Source organism: Athalia rosae, chromosome 4 (assembly GCF_917208135.1).
Source record: "Athalia rosae chromosome 4, iyAthRosa1.1, whole genome shotgun sequence".
Taxonomy (NCBI): domain Eukaryota; kingdom Metazoa; phylum Arthropoda; class Insecta; order Hymenoptera; family Athaliidae; genus Athalia; species Athalia rosae.
Genome location: NC_064029.1, coordinates 612,060 through 628,109, shown reverse-complemented (window position 1 = coordinate 628,109; position 16,050 = coordinate 612,060). Strand labels below are relative to the sequence as shown.

Below are 16,050 nucleotides of genomic sequence, written 5' to 3'. Positions count from 1 at the left end.
TTTACATTTTTCCGTTATTTCTTATGAATTACCACATGGTTGGCATTCGCTACTTGCGCCTAATTAGAAACAATCCCGAGTAACGCGATTATCAACATCTCCGAGTTTTCTGAGATTAGGTGCTTGAAACAATCTGCTGTACGATAAGATTAAATATTTTTTATATTATAAATTCTTCAATCACAGAATCATAATCATCAGTTTCGTATCCTGCATATCAGTCTGCGAGGTCGGCTGGGGTAAATTCATTCTCATGCTTGCAGATGGTTGCATTAAACATCTACGCGTTAAATAAGATTAGCACTCCTATGGATTTGCCGAACAAAGCCATCGCCAAAAAAGTAACTTTGCCACACCACCTAAAATCTTGCCTCCAATGGTGAGTGACTCAACGCTTGATTAAAATTAGCTACTTTAAAAATCGATTGTTTGAGACTTTTCTGAAGAATTTTGACCTTAGAACCGATATTCGGTCGAGGTAATGAATCCGAACGGAGACTAATCAAGATTGTCTAATATTTTTTGCAGATACCTCCAAACCTCTGTCGTCTAACGAAGTTACCTCCTGCATATACTCGCCGAATGAAACCGGTGTCGAAATAATGAAGTCACACCATGCTGCAAAACCCGCTGCTTACCTTCCACGGAAAGCCGGTCTACGTCTGCTAGTTTTTAATTTTTTAATGAATTATAATACATGTAGAGTTAATGATTAGAAACGATAAAATACGTGGAGTATTTATCAGAATAATTGTGACAATATTCTACATTGGAAGACGTACCTATAAGATGAAATATATTGTAAAATTTAAACATGGCAATGATTATGTTCGAGTGGAAGGAAAGTCGAATATTGTATTTATATGTATTCTACATCGACTACTTCTCAATAAAAAAAAAAGCCCTTAAGATTATTTATTCGATTGAAATGAATTATAACCCTGCACCCATATACTCATGAGGATCCTTCATAAGCAACAAGCCACAATATCAGGTCTCATAAAAAATTTCGAAACTGAAGTGCTGAATCTCCTGTACGACGCTACGATACACGTATATGCATGCATGATTGGAAGCATGCACATGATGAGGCACCGAATTTCGGACCACCTCCTCGGGTTTCCTGTTCTCCTGATACAAATCTCCACTTTTCGGCAAACTTTCAATTTTCAGGGCCGGCAATCTAGAGATCTACATTATCACTTCTGGTTGAAAGCATGATTGAACGATCAAAGACACAGGCATGCATGCAGTCGGTCCTGCAATGCATCAGTTGCTCTCTCTCTCTCCATCATGCGAGGATCGAATACGCAGGATTGAAGGCATGCACATGACGAGGCACCAGGTCTCGGAATACCTCCTCGGTTTTCCTGTTCTCCTGATACTCAGAAAATTTTTTGAACCAAATTCTAAACTTTGAAAACCCTGTGCTAAAGCTAGAAATTATTCTTTTCCTGTTTTATCTACGATTTATTGAACAGAGAAATATACAGGCAGGCATATAGTTAGTTCTGCAAAGAATTAGTCGCTCTCTCTATCGGACTAGAAATAATCATGAAGGATTGAATGCATGCACATGATGAGGCACCAAGTTTCGGACCACCTCCTCGGGTTTCCTGTTCTCCTGATACAAATCTCCACTTTTCGGCAAACTTTCAATTTTCAGGGCCGGCAATCTAGAGATCTACATTATCACTTCTGGTTGAAAGCATGATTGAACGATCAAAGACACAGGCATGCATGCAGTCGGTCCTGCAATGCATCAGTTGCTCTCTCTCTCTCCATCATGCGAGGATCGAATACGCAGGATTGAAGGCATGCACATGACGAGGCACCAGGTCTCGGAATACCTCCTCGGTTTTCCTGTTCTCCTGATACTCAGAAAATTTTTTGAACCAAATTCTAAACTTTGAAAACCCTGTGCTAAAGCTAGAAATTATTCTTTTCCTCTTTCATCTACGATTTATTGAACAGAGAAATATACAGGCAGGCATATAGTTAGTTCTGCAAAGAATTAGTCGCTCTCTCTATCGGACTAGACATAATCATGAAGGATTGAATGCATGCACATGATGAGGCACCAAGTTTCGGACCACCTCCTCGGGTTTCCTGTTCTCCTGATACAAATCTCCACTTTTCGGCAAACTTTCAATTTCCAGGGCCGGCAATCTAGAGATCTACATTATCACTTCTGGTTGAAAGCATGATTGAACGATCAAAGACACAGGCATGCATGCAGTCGGTCCTGCAATGCATCAGTTGCTCTCTCTCTCTCCATCATGCGAGGATCGAATACGCAGGATTGAAGGCATGCACATGACGAGGCACCAGGTCTCGGAATACCTCCTCGGTTTTCCTGTTCTCCTGATACTCAGAAAATTTTTTGAACCAAATTCTAAACTTTGAAAACCCTGTGCTAAAGCTAGAAATTATTCTTTTCCTGTTTTATCTACGATTTATTGAACAGAGAAATATACAGGCAGGCATATAGTTAGTTCTGCAAAGAATTAGTCGCTCTCTCTATCGGACTAGACATAATCATGAAGGATTGAATGCATGCACATGATGAGGCACCAAGTTTCGGACCACCTCCTCGGGTTTCCTGTTCTCCTGATACAAATCTCCACTTTTCGGCAAACTTTCAATTTTCAGGGCCGGCAATCTAGAGATCTTCATTATCACTTCTGGTTGAAAGCATGATTGAACGATCAAAGACACAGGCATGCATGCAGACGGTCCTGCAATGCATCAGTTGCTCTCTCTCTCTCCATCATGCGAGGATCGAATACGCAGGATTGAAGGCATGCACATGACGAGGCACCAGGTCTCGGAATACCTCCTCGGTTTTCCTGTTCTCCTGATACTCAGAAAATTTTTTGAACTAAATTCTAAACTTTGAAAACCCTGTGCTAAAGCTAGAAATTATTCTTTTCCTCTTTTATCTACGATTTATTGAAGAGAGAAATATACAGGCAGGCATATAGTTAGTTCTGCAAAGAATTAGTCGCTCTCTCTATCGGACTAGAAATAATCATGAAGGATTGAATGCATGCACATGATGAGGCACCAAGTTTCGGACCACCTCCTCGGGTTTCCTGTTCTCCTGATACAAATCTCCACTTTTCGGCAAACTTTCAATTTTCAGGGCCGGCAATCTAGAGATCTACATTATCACTTCCGGTTCAAGTGATAGCATCACTGAATGATTGAATGTACATGTATACGATGCGTCACGACATTATGTACGAGATGATCGCCGTATATCGCTAACTACGAATATAGGTAAATTAGGAGTGCAGATGCGTGGTGGAAAGTCATCGAATAATCGTATGTGGATGGTAAATAATGTTTATTAATAAATCAAGAGTCAAAAATACATTTCAGCACAAGTTCGACGGATACGTTCATTTGTATTTTTTATGCGTTATAATATCTTGGACCACACTGCTATGTTGTATCAAAGCGAATGAACAATTCAATCGTTTTCAAGATTACAAGATGTACATAGTATGAATATATATTAATTACAGCTACTCTATTATATCTTTTTACTCGAACATATGATGATGGATTCCTTGGGATTGCCAAGCATGGTCTTTTCATCCCCGTTGAAGGGCTGAACTTTTTCGTAGGCTGCTCATTTGTCCTCTGCAAACTGGAAATAGAAGAATGATAGAGAAATTATGAGAAAACCACATTGCAGTTCCGGGAAAATTGAGTTATCTCTAAAAATATTAGTTTCTCACCAATTCAATCGAAGTATTCGTAGCCGCCACGCAAAAATTCAAAGCTTGGGCGTCTCGAAATTAAACTTGGCGAATACTTTACTTTCTACCCACGATAAAGGGTAAGCCAGCTTTAGATATTTCTCAAAATCTGAGATGAGAATTCAGATATTTTTTTCAAGAGTTCTCTACGCTATTCTGATATATTCTGATCTCAGGAATCCGAATCTACAAGCCCAATAGATTGATCTATAAAATTGATCAAGTTCTCGCCAATTCATCGCTTCGAAATGGGAAAAATAAGAATATCTTATGATAGGATTCGTTTCCAGCTCAACTCATTTGACAGATTTCCGTTTCTGAAGTTGAAATACGTTTAAAAAGTGAGTTGCAGTTGATTTCAGAAATACTTTATTTTCGAATCAAAAATCGAAATCGCCCGACCCGTTTTACAGCAAAATAATTGGGGATAACTCTATCATCGTTTGAATTAGCGAGTCCTAATTCCAGAACATGGAATATATCGGTACTAAAAATCTCTTACAATTTTTAGAGATGAAGCTCTCATTTCGATTTATGGGGTGAGAAATTTGAAAGGACGCGTGAGCAGTTTTCATGCACGTGTCTTTTTTCGTTGAGTTCAGAGTTTCGGTTCCATTAATTTCTCTCGTTTCTTCGTTTCTTTCGTTTTATTTCAATAAATAATAAGTTACGTATATAGTACGCCGATGAAACATGATGAAAGTCCTTAACGCTTATTCATAATTACATTCAAGGTAAAATATCTTTCTAAATCTAATCGCTGGTATCTCACACGGACTTCTCCAGTACATTAATAATCATTTTCCTGATATTTTAAATATATCGTACAATCTAGTGTCATGTAGTCTATGGTCATAGATTAAGTACATCTTCTCGCTGCACATATCAGCGTTAAAAAGTACATAGCCGTAATTAATTGATATACCAACCGTCAAAATTAACATCTCGGTTGATCGAATGAAAAAAATCATCTGTTAATTTTAGACGGACAATAATTATAATATTTATTGCAGCTCCTGAGAATCTGTTGCGTCAATCAGACGACTGTTTGTGAAGAAAAAAAGATATAATATCAAACAAGGGAGAGGAGATGGCGATCAGATCAACAGTCGCCCTTCTAATTACGAATTGATTCGATTTTTTTCTCTCATCTTTTTTTTCTCTTTGAAAATAATTTTTGTGTAATTCCTCGCACCTACGGCTACTTACATGTACATGCATCAAAATTCGCGCTACACGCATACAGATGCAATGTGCAGTTCAATATGTCTATGATAGCTATTAAATTATACAGATATACCTATATCAAACAGATCTCTAATTTCCCAGGATTTGTTCAATTTTTATCTTTTCTTTTTTGGTTCACGTCTCAAGTATATTCAAACATTATTTTTTGAATTTGTTTTTGCAACATCTGATGACGATGGTTGTTGCAATTTTCGTATGTATATAACGTATACTTTAAACTAGTTGAAAAAATAAAAATTGATCCAGCAAACAAACAGACGGAGAAATATTTTCTACATAATCATAGTTACATAAACGGACTTGAGTTGTTATTGGGAATCCGTAAATCCGTTATTACAATTGCAGATGGATTGTACTTTCTCTTATATAATCGAACTAATGTAAGAAACTATTTACACGTGTACTCTTCTATGCGATCCGTACACGTGTCGCATTTAACGAGACAGCACCAATGAAATTTACAACGACATTGGAACACCTTTGTGTACTGATGAGTGTTGTACCCTCGGCCACAGCACATCAGATCGCAACCGTCTGTTCCTGGAGAAACAAATAAAGTGAAAAAAAATTATGCCCAAAGTTGGGATAGGAATTAGCTGAAAGAGCGCATCCTCGCACAGCGAAGAATAATGAAAAACGTGGAAATTGTACGAGTTCAAATTGATTAGTTCAGATCGAGGTTCAGATATTCAATATTTCCGATCATTTTCATCTTAGAAGGATAGGCCCTCTTCTACTGGTAGTCCTACAGGCACACTAATTTCCTCTAAACCGTAATAATTTTCCACATATTCCTTTATCCCGTTAACTTCTGAGTGATGAGTTTCTTATTATCGCAGTTTACAATGGAAAAAGCGTGGGTTACGCCCTTTCCGGTTATTGGCCCTCGACATACAGGGTGACCCATTCCAATTGACCCTACCTCAAGCATCTGAAGGAGCAAGAATTTTCGATACAAACGAACTTCCCGGCGGAATTTCCCCCCTAAAAACGAAGCGATTTTCGTTTGCAATATTTTTTTCGAAAACGGGTTACCCTGTAAGATATTTTTCGGCCATCGACTCTAAAATAGGTGAGGAAAAAAGAGGGTAATGAGGTGGGAGAATGGTAGCTGGAGGTAGGCTTGCTCACCTCTGCTGGTACGATTGCAGGTGCGGCCTTGCGTGCCAAAGCTGCCGTGGGCCAGGTCTGGTTCGCAGTAATTGGGCGATGGTTGCAGATACACGAGTTCACTTCGTTTCGGGATTCGCTTTGGTCCGTGGCCAGGTCCGCCTGTGGCTCTGGGCCTTTTCAGCACCAAGTGTGGCCTTCGCGGTTTGTTCCCCTTCTTCTGGGGTCTTCGTTCGCCTCGTGACTTTGTCGGATCGTTCGGTTTGCCTTGGGTTTTCGCGTCGTTACCCAAAATTGGCGCGGTATCGGATAACGGTGAATCCGCGAGGGTCTGGGAACTCTGAAAATGAAATTCCTAATCATCGACCACTCGAGAACGATTATTTCACGAAATACCGATTCTCCGATCGAACGGGTTTCGTATGATCTCTTTGATTTTTTACCTGAATCGTCGGCGGAGGGGGTGGTGTGATCGCCATCACGGGACGCGCCCGGTAATATTTTTTCATCAGAGCGTCGCCGATCTGCCGGAAACTGGGTAACTTTCGCCAGCAAGTTCTGACGGTGCAGGAACCGGAAATCCCGTGGCACTTGCATTCGGTCTGTAGAAGGGCTTTCACGATCTCAAATCAAAGAATAGAAAAAAAATGGTCAATTATCAAAACGCCCATAAAACACACTTGACGGACTTTATGTAGAGTATGTTCGATAAAAGCCATAAATCAAGCCGACATAAATCAAACGGCAACGCGCGTGTAGTTCGGGTCAAGGAAAGAGTCTAGGTACTCATTAAAAATAACGTACAGCGTACCTGTACCCGCCTAAACGGAAAAAAATTACCCGCGGGACGCGAGCGGAGCTGGTATCCTGTACGGGTATACTTATTTTTCACTTCGGGCAACGAATTTATCGATAAGAATAAAATCACAAAACGAAAAAAATGACAATTCCAAGGTTCGGAAATACCGGACTCTGATGAAATTGAATAATGTAGCCTATTTGCAACGCGTACGCCCTTCGAAGCGGTGAGATGGCCCGCTCGGTGTTCTTCTAATTGGGATATCGTTGCCCATCCAAAATTGCAGTGGATGAGAAAACGACATTGTCTCCCGGAGGTGATCGGACCTTCGTTATTGGCCGATAAATCAGCGTCGACGGTGACCACGGGTATACGATAACTGCATCCCGCCGATGAACAACGAGGCATATCACTCCTATATGTATAGCGTTGCATGCATGTATACCGCGACGCCGGACAATCGGAAATAGGGGTAAAAAAATAATCGGCAAAAATTCGCCATTTCTCTCTTCTCGGTCTCTGCTTTGAAAAACGGTTTATTTGCCACGGCGATTACACGCGTTGGGTAAATTATGTAAACTCGGATATCGTTAATCAGATTCATAGAACTCGCGCGGGAAGTCGCTGCGATTGCACGATGCAGCTTACGTAGTTTACAAGCTTGTTAAATTTCCGCAGCCTTTATTCCTTAAGAGTGTTAGCGTCATTCTCTCGGTTAAACTATAATTTGCCTTTATGCACTTCTGCAGCTTTCAATTCACTCGTTTGCCTTCGATATCCTATAAGGTAAGGCGTCTCTTCGAAGCCTGCAGCCGCAGATCAAAGCGCACGAGAGTTTCAGTGCGCGCTATACGGTACGTACTCGCGTCGCGACCACCGTGCCACCATAAAACCAGCAATGAATTCTCTCCTCGTGTTCTTAAATGGTTGTAAAGTGGACTAGCCGAACCATAAAATCTGCTCGTCCAGCTACTTAACTGCAACACGTACACGGCTGTATCTTCTCAGAATTTTGCTGGTCGAAAGCTTCGTTATTTTTTTCTGATAACGAGCAAACGCCGCTTGTCGAGGACCCCGCGATCGCGATCGGATCGGTCAATTTTGGAACCGAAATTTATAATGAAACTGAAACTGAAACTCGAAGCAACACGTATGTCGACATTACGGTACGACAGCTGGCTATCCATGAAAAACCAACCGACGATCCTATCTCCGGTGAGTGCCGCCGCTGATTAATGCTCGCGATACCGACGCTCCATGGCCAATATGAACTCGTAAGCGATGCATGCGATTCTCCGGTAAGGATACGATCGCCCGACGCATCGGAAACCATAAAATACACCTATTCCTGCTCGATTACGTCATTCATTGACCACGACGCGGCGTCGATGCCGCAGAAAATATACAGAAGTGGTCGGTCGATCCGAATCGAAACCGTGCAGCTTTGCAGAGTTTGATCGAAAACTTTCGTTCGTTCGGCTTCGCGTACACGTCAGAAACCGATTTTTACGCTCCGGTGTTTTTCATTGAAATATGTCTCGTGTTATGGATTTCCACCCGTTTCCTCGTGTCAAATTATATTTCGTACAGGAAGACGATAACTGGAACATGGAACACCGGCGAACAAAGGAACGAAACTCCGAAAGCGTGACGGGGGGAGTAAACGGCAAATAATTTCAACCGCGGATAGAAACGAGTGGTTGATAAAATCAAACGACACGCACGTGTCTGTTGATTGCGTACATTATACGATATAATAGGCTGTGCGCAGTATTTGGTCTAGGAACACGTGTCGGCGAATTTGAGGCGACGCTATTAATTGGCTTGAATCGTAGCTCGGAATTCTTTTTCGCGCGAACAACGAGACTCTGACGGATTCGAGCGTTTTGCTTGTGAAATCGATGAATCGAACAATATTTTCCAGGTTCCAAATTTACGTAAAACCCTCACCTTTCGTCCAGCTTTGTTATTGTGAAGATTCATCAGGCTTCTGGCGTCCCCTTCGATTTCCCTCGCGTCGAGAAACCTGCGCGCGAATCTGTACGGTGAAAAGAATTCGATTAAAAGAAAGGAGGGGAAAAATCATCCTTGAATCAAATTGCGATAAATTAATGAAACGTATAGGACGTTGGGTAAATTTCAAGCGCCGCCCATCGTGGATTTTGCATCGCATGGGGTGCTTTCTACAGCTGCGCAGGGAACACTTGTTATGTACGTACTCGCGAATAACGTTTGAATACAACGTCGAGTCAGGCCTGTTGGCGTACCGCATATTGCGCGCGCGCTCGGACACACGTATACGCGTTGAATTGCTATTGCGCTGATAAATATGATCGCATACCTCCCGCTGAACAGGAATATGGGAGGAGTGCTGCACTTTGAGTGATGCAGTCTCGGGATTTAGTAGAAAAGCTCACGCGCGTTACATGCAATAAATACACATTGTACCGCGTACAACGCAGCAACGATGCGAACGATTTCTCTTTGCAATTTGGCATCTCGTTTAACTTTCGAGAAAAACTACAGGTATAGGAGATGGCGGATATGAGGTGGATCGTTTGCATATGAAAATAAATAACCGACCTCATGCCGTACGTCACGTCCGCGCTACAGCCACCCCATTGCCACCCGCTAGGAACTAGTTCTTTGCTGGTTCTGAAAAATAAATTCATTTTCAGAATCGACGTCAAATTCAATTACCCTCCTCGTCTTCCATTTTCGTTCCACTCACCTTATGGCGGATTCGCAACCGCAAGCTGTGATGTTACCCCGGCTACAGGCCGCTGTCACCGTGTACGTTACGCCGGCGGAACTTATGGCGTAGGTGAACGCAGCTTCTCTACTTCCTAGAAATTAAGAAGAACAGAAATTATTACGCCGAAATTCCGAAATAAATTTAATCGGATACGACGAGTGATGGATTAGGAGAGAATCCATTGTTTTTTAATTTTTCAATTTTATTCTGGGACCAAAGAGCGATTTCATATAAAACCGTGGAATTCCGATTAGTCGGTCGCCCCGACGATATTTTCATACCCACGCATAAATTCAACTTCGAAAATTGGGATGGGTAGGTTGGTACCTACGTACAAAGATCTGCAGCACTTTATCCGGACAGCGACGAGCGTGTCTCTGACATTTTGCGTTATCATATTTCAACCGTTCACTTTACAATACATATGCGGGTCTCCCATTGTTTCCTAATCTCTACGAGTGCCTACGTATTGTGCGGAGTCAACTGCGGCAAAAGCTGTGGCTTTCAAAAGCCAACTTTATTTGTACCTTCGTATGCCACTTGGTAGAAACTTTTACCCTCCGCATTGTCCGGGACGGTCGATCGCAGCGCGGTTCGATCTCCGCTCTTCGGATAAAAATTCGTCGTCGTACGTTTCAATTTCTTTTTTCTCGCGACGAGAAAGTGCATCATAATTGGTGTCGATGATCAATCAAGCGCGGTCGTTAATTCCGTTGGCGAACGTTGCCCAATATCATATACACGGGGAACTTTCACGGTGTAATTCTTCTCACGGTGGACGACGACGACGACGCATACGGAGCGAATCGCCGAATCGTAACCGTCGACTCGGTCGCGGTCCTAATTAGCCGGTGTTTTTCTTTCCTATCGCACCCGCCACGCCGGTTGAGAAATATACGCGTATTATCTCAAGTGGTTTTCGTACCTAATGATCTCCGTTCCGAAATAGAATGCGCCAAATTGCACGGGATCTTCGCGTAACGAGTACAATGATCGTGTAAGCGCAGGTATCCGTACGAACGCGTTCCCCCGCTTACGATACGAATACCGAAACGCGGCGCATGTGGGCTCACGTGATTCCATTCGACCATGTGCAGCGGGATCGCGTTCGTTCGGTAAACCAAGTTTGCAAACTTACGTGGCGACTTTGGAATACGAGGCGAGTCTTTCTATCATATTAATTTACGGCTGTTCCGCGGGTAGTGTAGCAAAAGCGCGAGCGCAATTAATTGCTCGGTTCATTTCTCGTGGAGTTTCGTCGTCTTCCATCGCGTACCTCGTAAGAAAGAACGAACTCGAGAGCTCTCCAACATACCTACAGGTATACCGGTGCAGCATACGCCATACGTGCGGCGGCCGCCGGCCCAGCTGCAATGAGTTACTGTTCATTCCTCGCTCGAATTTTTTTTTTTTTTTTCTTTCTTTTATTATTTATCATTATGATTTCTTACCTCCTACGCGAACCTGTCTCATCGGACTTGATCCACATCTTTTCTCGGCGCCGCGAACGTGATCACGCACCGCATGTAAGCGGCAGCTATACCATCGTCAACTTTATAAAACGGTGTCGAGTCGAGAGATGCACGCGCTTCAAAGGATTCATTAAACATTATCCTTCGTGCGCGAACGGGCGAACGGGCGAACGGGCGAACGGATGCACAGCCCTCCGCATCTCCGACCTCCGCTAATTGTGCTTTGCAAAAACAAATTTCACTTTACTCGTGATATTTCAAGGGTCTTTAAGCGCGATTTCAGCGTAGGCCCGGAGTCTCTTTCAATTTTACGCAGGTAATCCTCGACCGTCCGTAGAGGGTACGATAATAATATAATAAGGATCCGCGAGGTAATTTTTTTCACCTTCAATTTCTCTTTTAGCCGCGGAAGCGTCGCGTGCCGGATAAATTGACAGCGTCACAACACGGTCCGGCACGCAAAGTCGCGTCGAAGAAACGCAAAGAAGTTTGAGATCAGATGCGCGCTGGGCATCGAGACGTTCATGCGCGGCTGCAGCTGATACCGATCTCGAGGCTCCTTATAAATCAACGATCCGATCGATCTCGCCGTCATCAGATATCGATCTTCCGCACGTTGCGACGGGGATTATACGCCGTCCGTGCTTTATTACGTACCCCACAGGCCATACCACCATCACCACCACCACCATCCCCTCCCCCATCGGTTGGTATCCCAGTCATTACACGGTTCCGATTCGAATCGAATGAAAAGTAGCGAACTGATTTGAAATATACACTAGGCGACTCCACCTCCCGCGAGTGGACGACGCGACGCTGAGAAAAATCGGTTTTTCTCTTCGAATGCTCGTCGGAACTGTGAAGTGCATTAAAATTGTTAACAACCCCTGCAAGCGTGCGTCTGATTCGCGCTCGACTATAGAGTGACGTGGTACAATGGATGTTGAGAAGAGGGCCGCTCATTGAGCGGAACTTCCGGGGGTTTCAAAGTCGCGGTGTGGTCGCGATGATTAGCGAAACGTAGATAGATTTATGCGGAACATTTACGTCTCGCAGCAGCAGCAATGCGCGAAGCGGGGCGGCGAACGGGCGTTTGCTGTCGAGGGACAGTAACGGGAAAATTTATCGTTTCGTCGGCGGGGCGCCTCGTTTTATGAGCAAAGCTTTCTATAAATTCATTTCAGTTGTAAATCGTAAGGATAACTAGTCGCGGAGTGCGAGGGCCATATTTGGGGACGCGCTCGATTCTCGCCGTATTAATGTCCCGCTTTCAGCTTCATCCCCCCCAAACGAAAAGTGGATGGATTTCGAGCGGACGCGAAAAGCGCGAATACCGCGTGGCGTGTCTCCCGTTGTTGTATAAGTTTTGAGAAATCGACGGGGATCTGGTTCGGTAGTGAGCCGAGTGAAGATCCGTCAAAGAAGTATAAATGCGGAGGATTTTTAGAAGCTGGAGAACCCGCGCCGAACAAAACCGCACGGGATTTCGACGTCGGTAAATCAACACTGCGCGGTCCTCTCATTCTCGCTTTTCACGTATATATGTACAACGTAACGCGACGAACAGTGATGCTCAATATCTGTAACGATCCGTTGGAATCGCGAGCGATCCCGCGAGGCACCTCGCGGTCTGAAAGTGATAAAAACCGTCGCACGAAAGTCCGGAAGGTTTACCACTGACCAAAAGAACCTCCGCGTACCCTGCGGCCGAGGACGGTTGCGGTCCAGGCGAAGGGAGATACTCGATCTTTCCATAACGAGATACTTGCGGTGGAATAGTACTAACCGTAATAAGACTATAGTCACCGTCAACGGCTCGATATTTTCAACGGGATGAGGTGTCGCTGCGACGTGTATAGTGTTTCCGACGCACACACGTACGCGGTAGCGAATCGTTTCAAGGCTCACCTGTCGCCGCGGAGAAAAATCTAAAAAAAGCGAACCCTCGAAAATGTAATCGAGGACAACGCGCGCGAAGATGAAACCGACGGTTTCGATGGGACGATTCCCCCGATGACAAAGCGACGCTCGAATTTCGAAGGCGATCGATCGGACGCGACCATTTCTTTCTAATTTATATCATCGTCTTTTAAGTGACTCTTTTAATGGCCGGTGATATTTATAATGCGAAGATACGGCCTGCACCGCTATATAGCGTACAGTATTTAACTATATACCCGTTTTATAAATGTGGGCGATTATTTATGGTGATTGGCCGAAATGCTCAAATTCAATAATGAATTCGATTTCACCACACATGATGCTCGTATCGTGCGATACGCTCTCCGCCATTCGCTGGACCGTCTAATGGAATTTTAGACGTTAATTAGCAAAGTATCCCGTCCACGAATACACGCGCGTATACGGGGTGTTCCGTTCAAAAAACCGCTTCGGAATATTTCGAAAACTGGGGCTGCGGTTGAAAAATGTTTCACGTTCGTACGAGAGATACCGATCCCCGTCTTCTCCCACCGATACCTTCTCAATGAAATACACGCGAGTGTACGCGCGTACGACATTACCGTGTCTCTTTTCGAGTGGCTGAAAAACGTTTGCACTTACCGCGGCCTGTCTTCCAACTGTTGCAATAACGACGCACAGGGTGAGAATAATAAATACAAATTGACCCATAAATCTGGGGTTTATTCAACTGCGAGTACATCAACGTCGACTTCCAGTACTTTGGGACGACCCACGTAGGAACAACTGGAGTTCCGGTTGAATTACGATTTCTCGGAGGTTCGTAGTCTCGCGGAAAGTGAATGCCGTATATACGCCCGATGGAGATTTCCTTGTCTACGGACGATATGACATCTGCCGAGAGTAAAATCTGCTCGAAAATGAAGTTATTTCCTTTTTATTCGGCGCCACATTTCGAGGACACATGGTATACCGATTGCGGTAATTCAAAGTAAGGATGCGTCACGCGTCCACCTACAACATGGCGAGGTACACGTTGCCCCGTAACGTTTCATCCTCCTTCGTAATCGCCTCCCTCTCCTCGTCCTCCGTTTCGATTTTATCAACGATTTACCTTGTTAAAAATAACGAGCCGGACTCCAATCGCTACGGAATTTTCATACGCAGTAATAATTTTGCTAGGATACCGACTCGAATCGTGAGAGTTGAGCATTTGGTTTTTCTTTCCCTCTGGATTCGAAAATCCACGCGCGGTGTGGAAAATCCGAGAAATGCCCCGGGGCGAACATCGGAACATCGACTGGATTTTTTTTGCTCAAAGTCACAACTCGGACAGCCGTAACCACGCCCTGTAACTATCGTACCTGTACACGTGGTCGTGCGACGCGGGTATCGCGGGCTTTGCCGCAGCGCCTTCCGCGGTCGGGTCTCTTGCAGTAAACGGGCAGATAGAAGAACAAAAACTTGAGGAACGTTATGCCGGTGGGCAGAAAATAATTGTATTTGCACAAGAAGTGATGAAACCGGGAAGCTGCCGCCGAGACGGCACAAAGAACGAACGCTGCTGCCGCAGTCTGAGAGGTAATCATCTCTCGAGTCGTTATAAAGTTGGCAATTTAGAATTCGTTCGTGATGCAGCTGTTGCGTCGCTTCGAGTGTATCGTACGAGTGTACGTGGACCGTGCATTAAAATCGAGATACTCCGTAGGATCTGCACGTGAACGGTACCCCGTACCGTACCTGCCTTCGAAACTCCCGTGCACGATCCAAAACGCCTTCCCCGCAACATTATCTCGCAGCAACGGCGCTAATCCTCCTCTGTCCAGGATCACAGTTTTTCTCGCGCCGCCGTTTCGCCGATCGCTTTCCTCGCCTATCCTATAAATACCTCGCAATATCGCGCCTCTCTATAATTTTCAATTAGTCGGAACGAATTCGAATTAACGGAGGAAATTGCGTAGCTCGTGGTATAATTCCAAGGATGCGGACCGCGCGTACGAGGTGAGTATCGAGATCGGCTTGGCGAGTGACGCTAATTTACACCTTTATTATCTCGAAAGTGAGCGCAATATGGGTGAAATACGAAACGAGTTAATGACCGTACGGACGTCGGTTTGAGCACGCCAACGATCGGCCGAGATTCCGATTGCAAAATATCATCCGGGATAACCAACCACCCACTGAACTTTTTCTCCCTGGAGCTCGGTTCATAAATTCAAAATCGAGATCAACGGGAATAATTGGAGGACCGAGCGGACGTCGATCTTGCTTCGAACTTGCGAAGCATATACAACGGCAGGTCCGAAGGATCCCCGATCGGTTTCGCCGGGGTGAATATCGAGCGGGAGGATTAATGCTCGCGCGTGCAGTTAATGAATTCGTATGTGTCGGCTCGCGGGGACGCGCTTGTAACTTCACCGCCTTGCTTCTAAGGTTTCGTTTCCCATCGTCTTGACTCCGTTACCCGCAGCGACTCCTCTTGTTTTTATACGCTGTATAGATATACGGGTGGTTTTTACCGGTCCTTTTGCTACGGTCGAGTGTGGGTGCGAAACGGACGGACGGACGGACGGACGGACGGACGGTCCGGAGGGCGGACATGTGTGTACACACCAATAAATATACACGCACCTACATATATGCGAAGCAAATGAAAATAAGACGTGCACGTACGTAGGGATCGTACGTACGTAGGTATACGCAGGTGTTTTACAACGCGATACCGTAGGTATAAGACGTCCGCGTCGCTTCGGACACGCGGGGCACGCGTTGTAACCCGAGGTTATCTCGCGAACAAGCGTATCCTCGCCACTACGCGGCGTGTTTCCATCTTGTATTCTTGTCCGACAAGATCTTTATTTCGAGGTGCGAAATATTTATATTTGTTAACATTGACGTTACTCTTATATTTTACCCACGCGACGCCGCGTGGGGGGCGATCAAATTTTCACGCGTATGGAATAAGGAGAAGATCTCGAT

At 44.5% G+C, this 16,050-nt stretch overlaps 2 protein-coding genes across 15 annotated transcripts in view; one reads left to right on the top strand and one right to left on the bottom strand.

The window, feature by feature from the left end:
* Nucleotides 1-908, top strand: part of LOC105687520 (peroxisomal leader peptide-processing protease) — a 53,790-nt gene extending 52,882 nt beyond the window's left edge. For all 11 annotated transcript variants that reach the window (XM_048653717.1, XM_048653721.1, XM_048653716.1 and 8 more), the window contains one exon: nucleotides 529-908. In XM_048653717.1, coding sequence (XP_048509674.1) covers nucleotides 529-716 — 188 coding nt within the window. In that variant the 3' untranslated portion in view covers nucleotides 717-908. The remainder of the gene's footprint in view (nucleotides 1-528) is intronic.
* A 3,487-nt stretch (nucleotides 909-4,395) lies between these two features.
* LOC105687523 (protein Wnt-7b) overlaps nucleotides 4,396-16,050 on the bottom strand; it is a 58,979-nt gene continuing 47,324 nt past the window's right edge. For all 4 annotated transcript variants that reach the window (XM_048654871.1, XM_048654868.1, XM_048654869.1 and 1 more), the window contains 6 exons: nucleotides 9,656-9,770; nucleotides 9,508-9,579; nucleotides 8,875-8,962; nucleotides 6,569-6,748; nucleotides 6,147-6,465; nucleotides 4,396-5,555 (listed from right to left, as the gene is read on the bottom strand). In XM_048654871.1, the coding sequence (XP_048510828.1) occupies nucleotides 5,404-5,555; nucleotides 6,147-6,465; nucleotides 6,569-6,748; nucleotides 8,875-8,962; nucleotides 9,508-9,579; nucleotides 9,656-9,770 (926 nt within the window). In that variant the 3' untranslated portion in view covers nucleotides 4,396-5,403. The remainder of the gene's footprint in view (nucleotides 5,556-6,146; nucleotides 6,466-6,568; nucleotides 6,749-8,874; nucleotides 8,963-9,507; nucleotides 9,580-9,655; nucleotides 9,771-16,050) is intronic.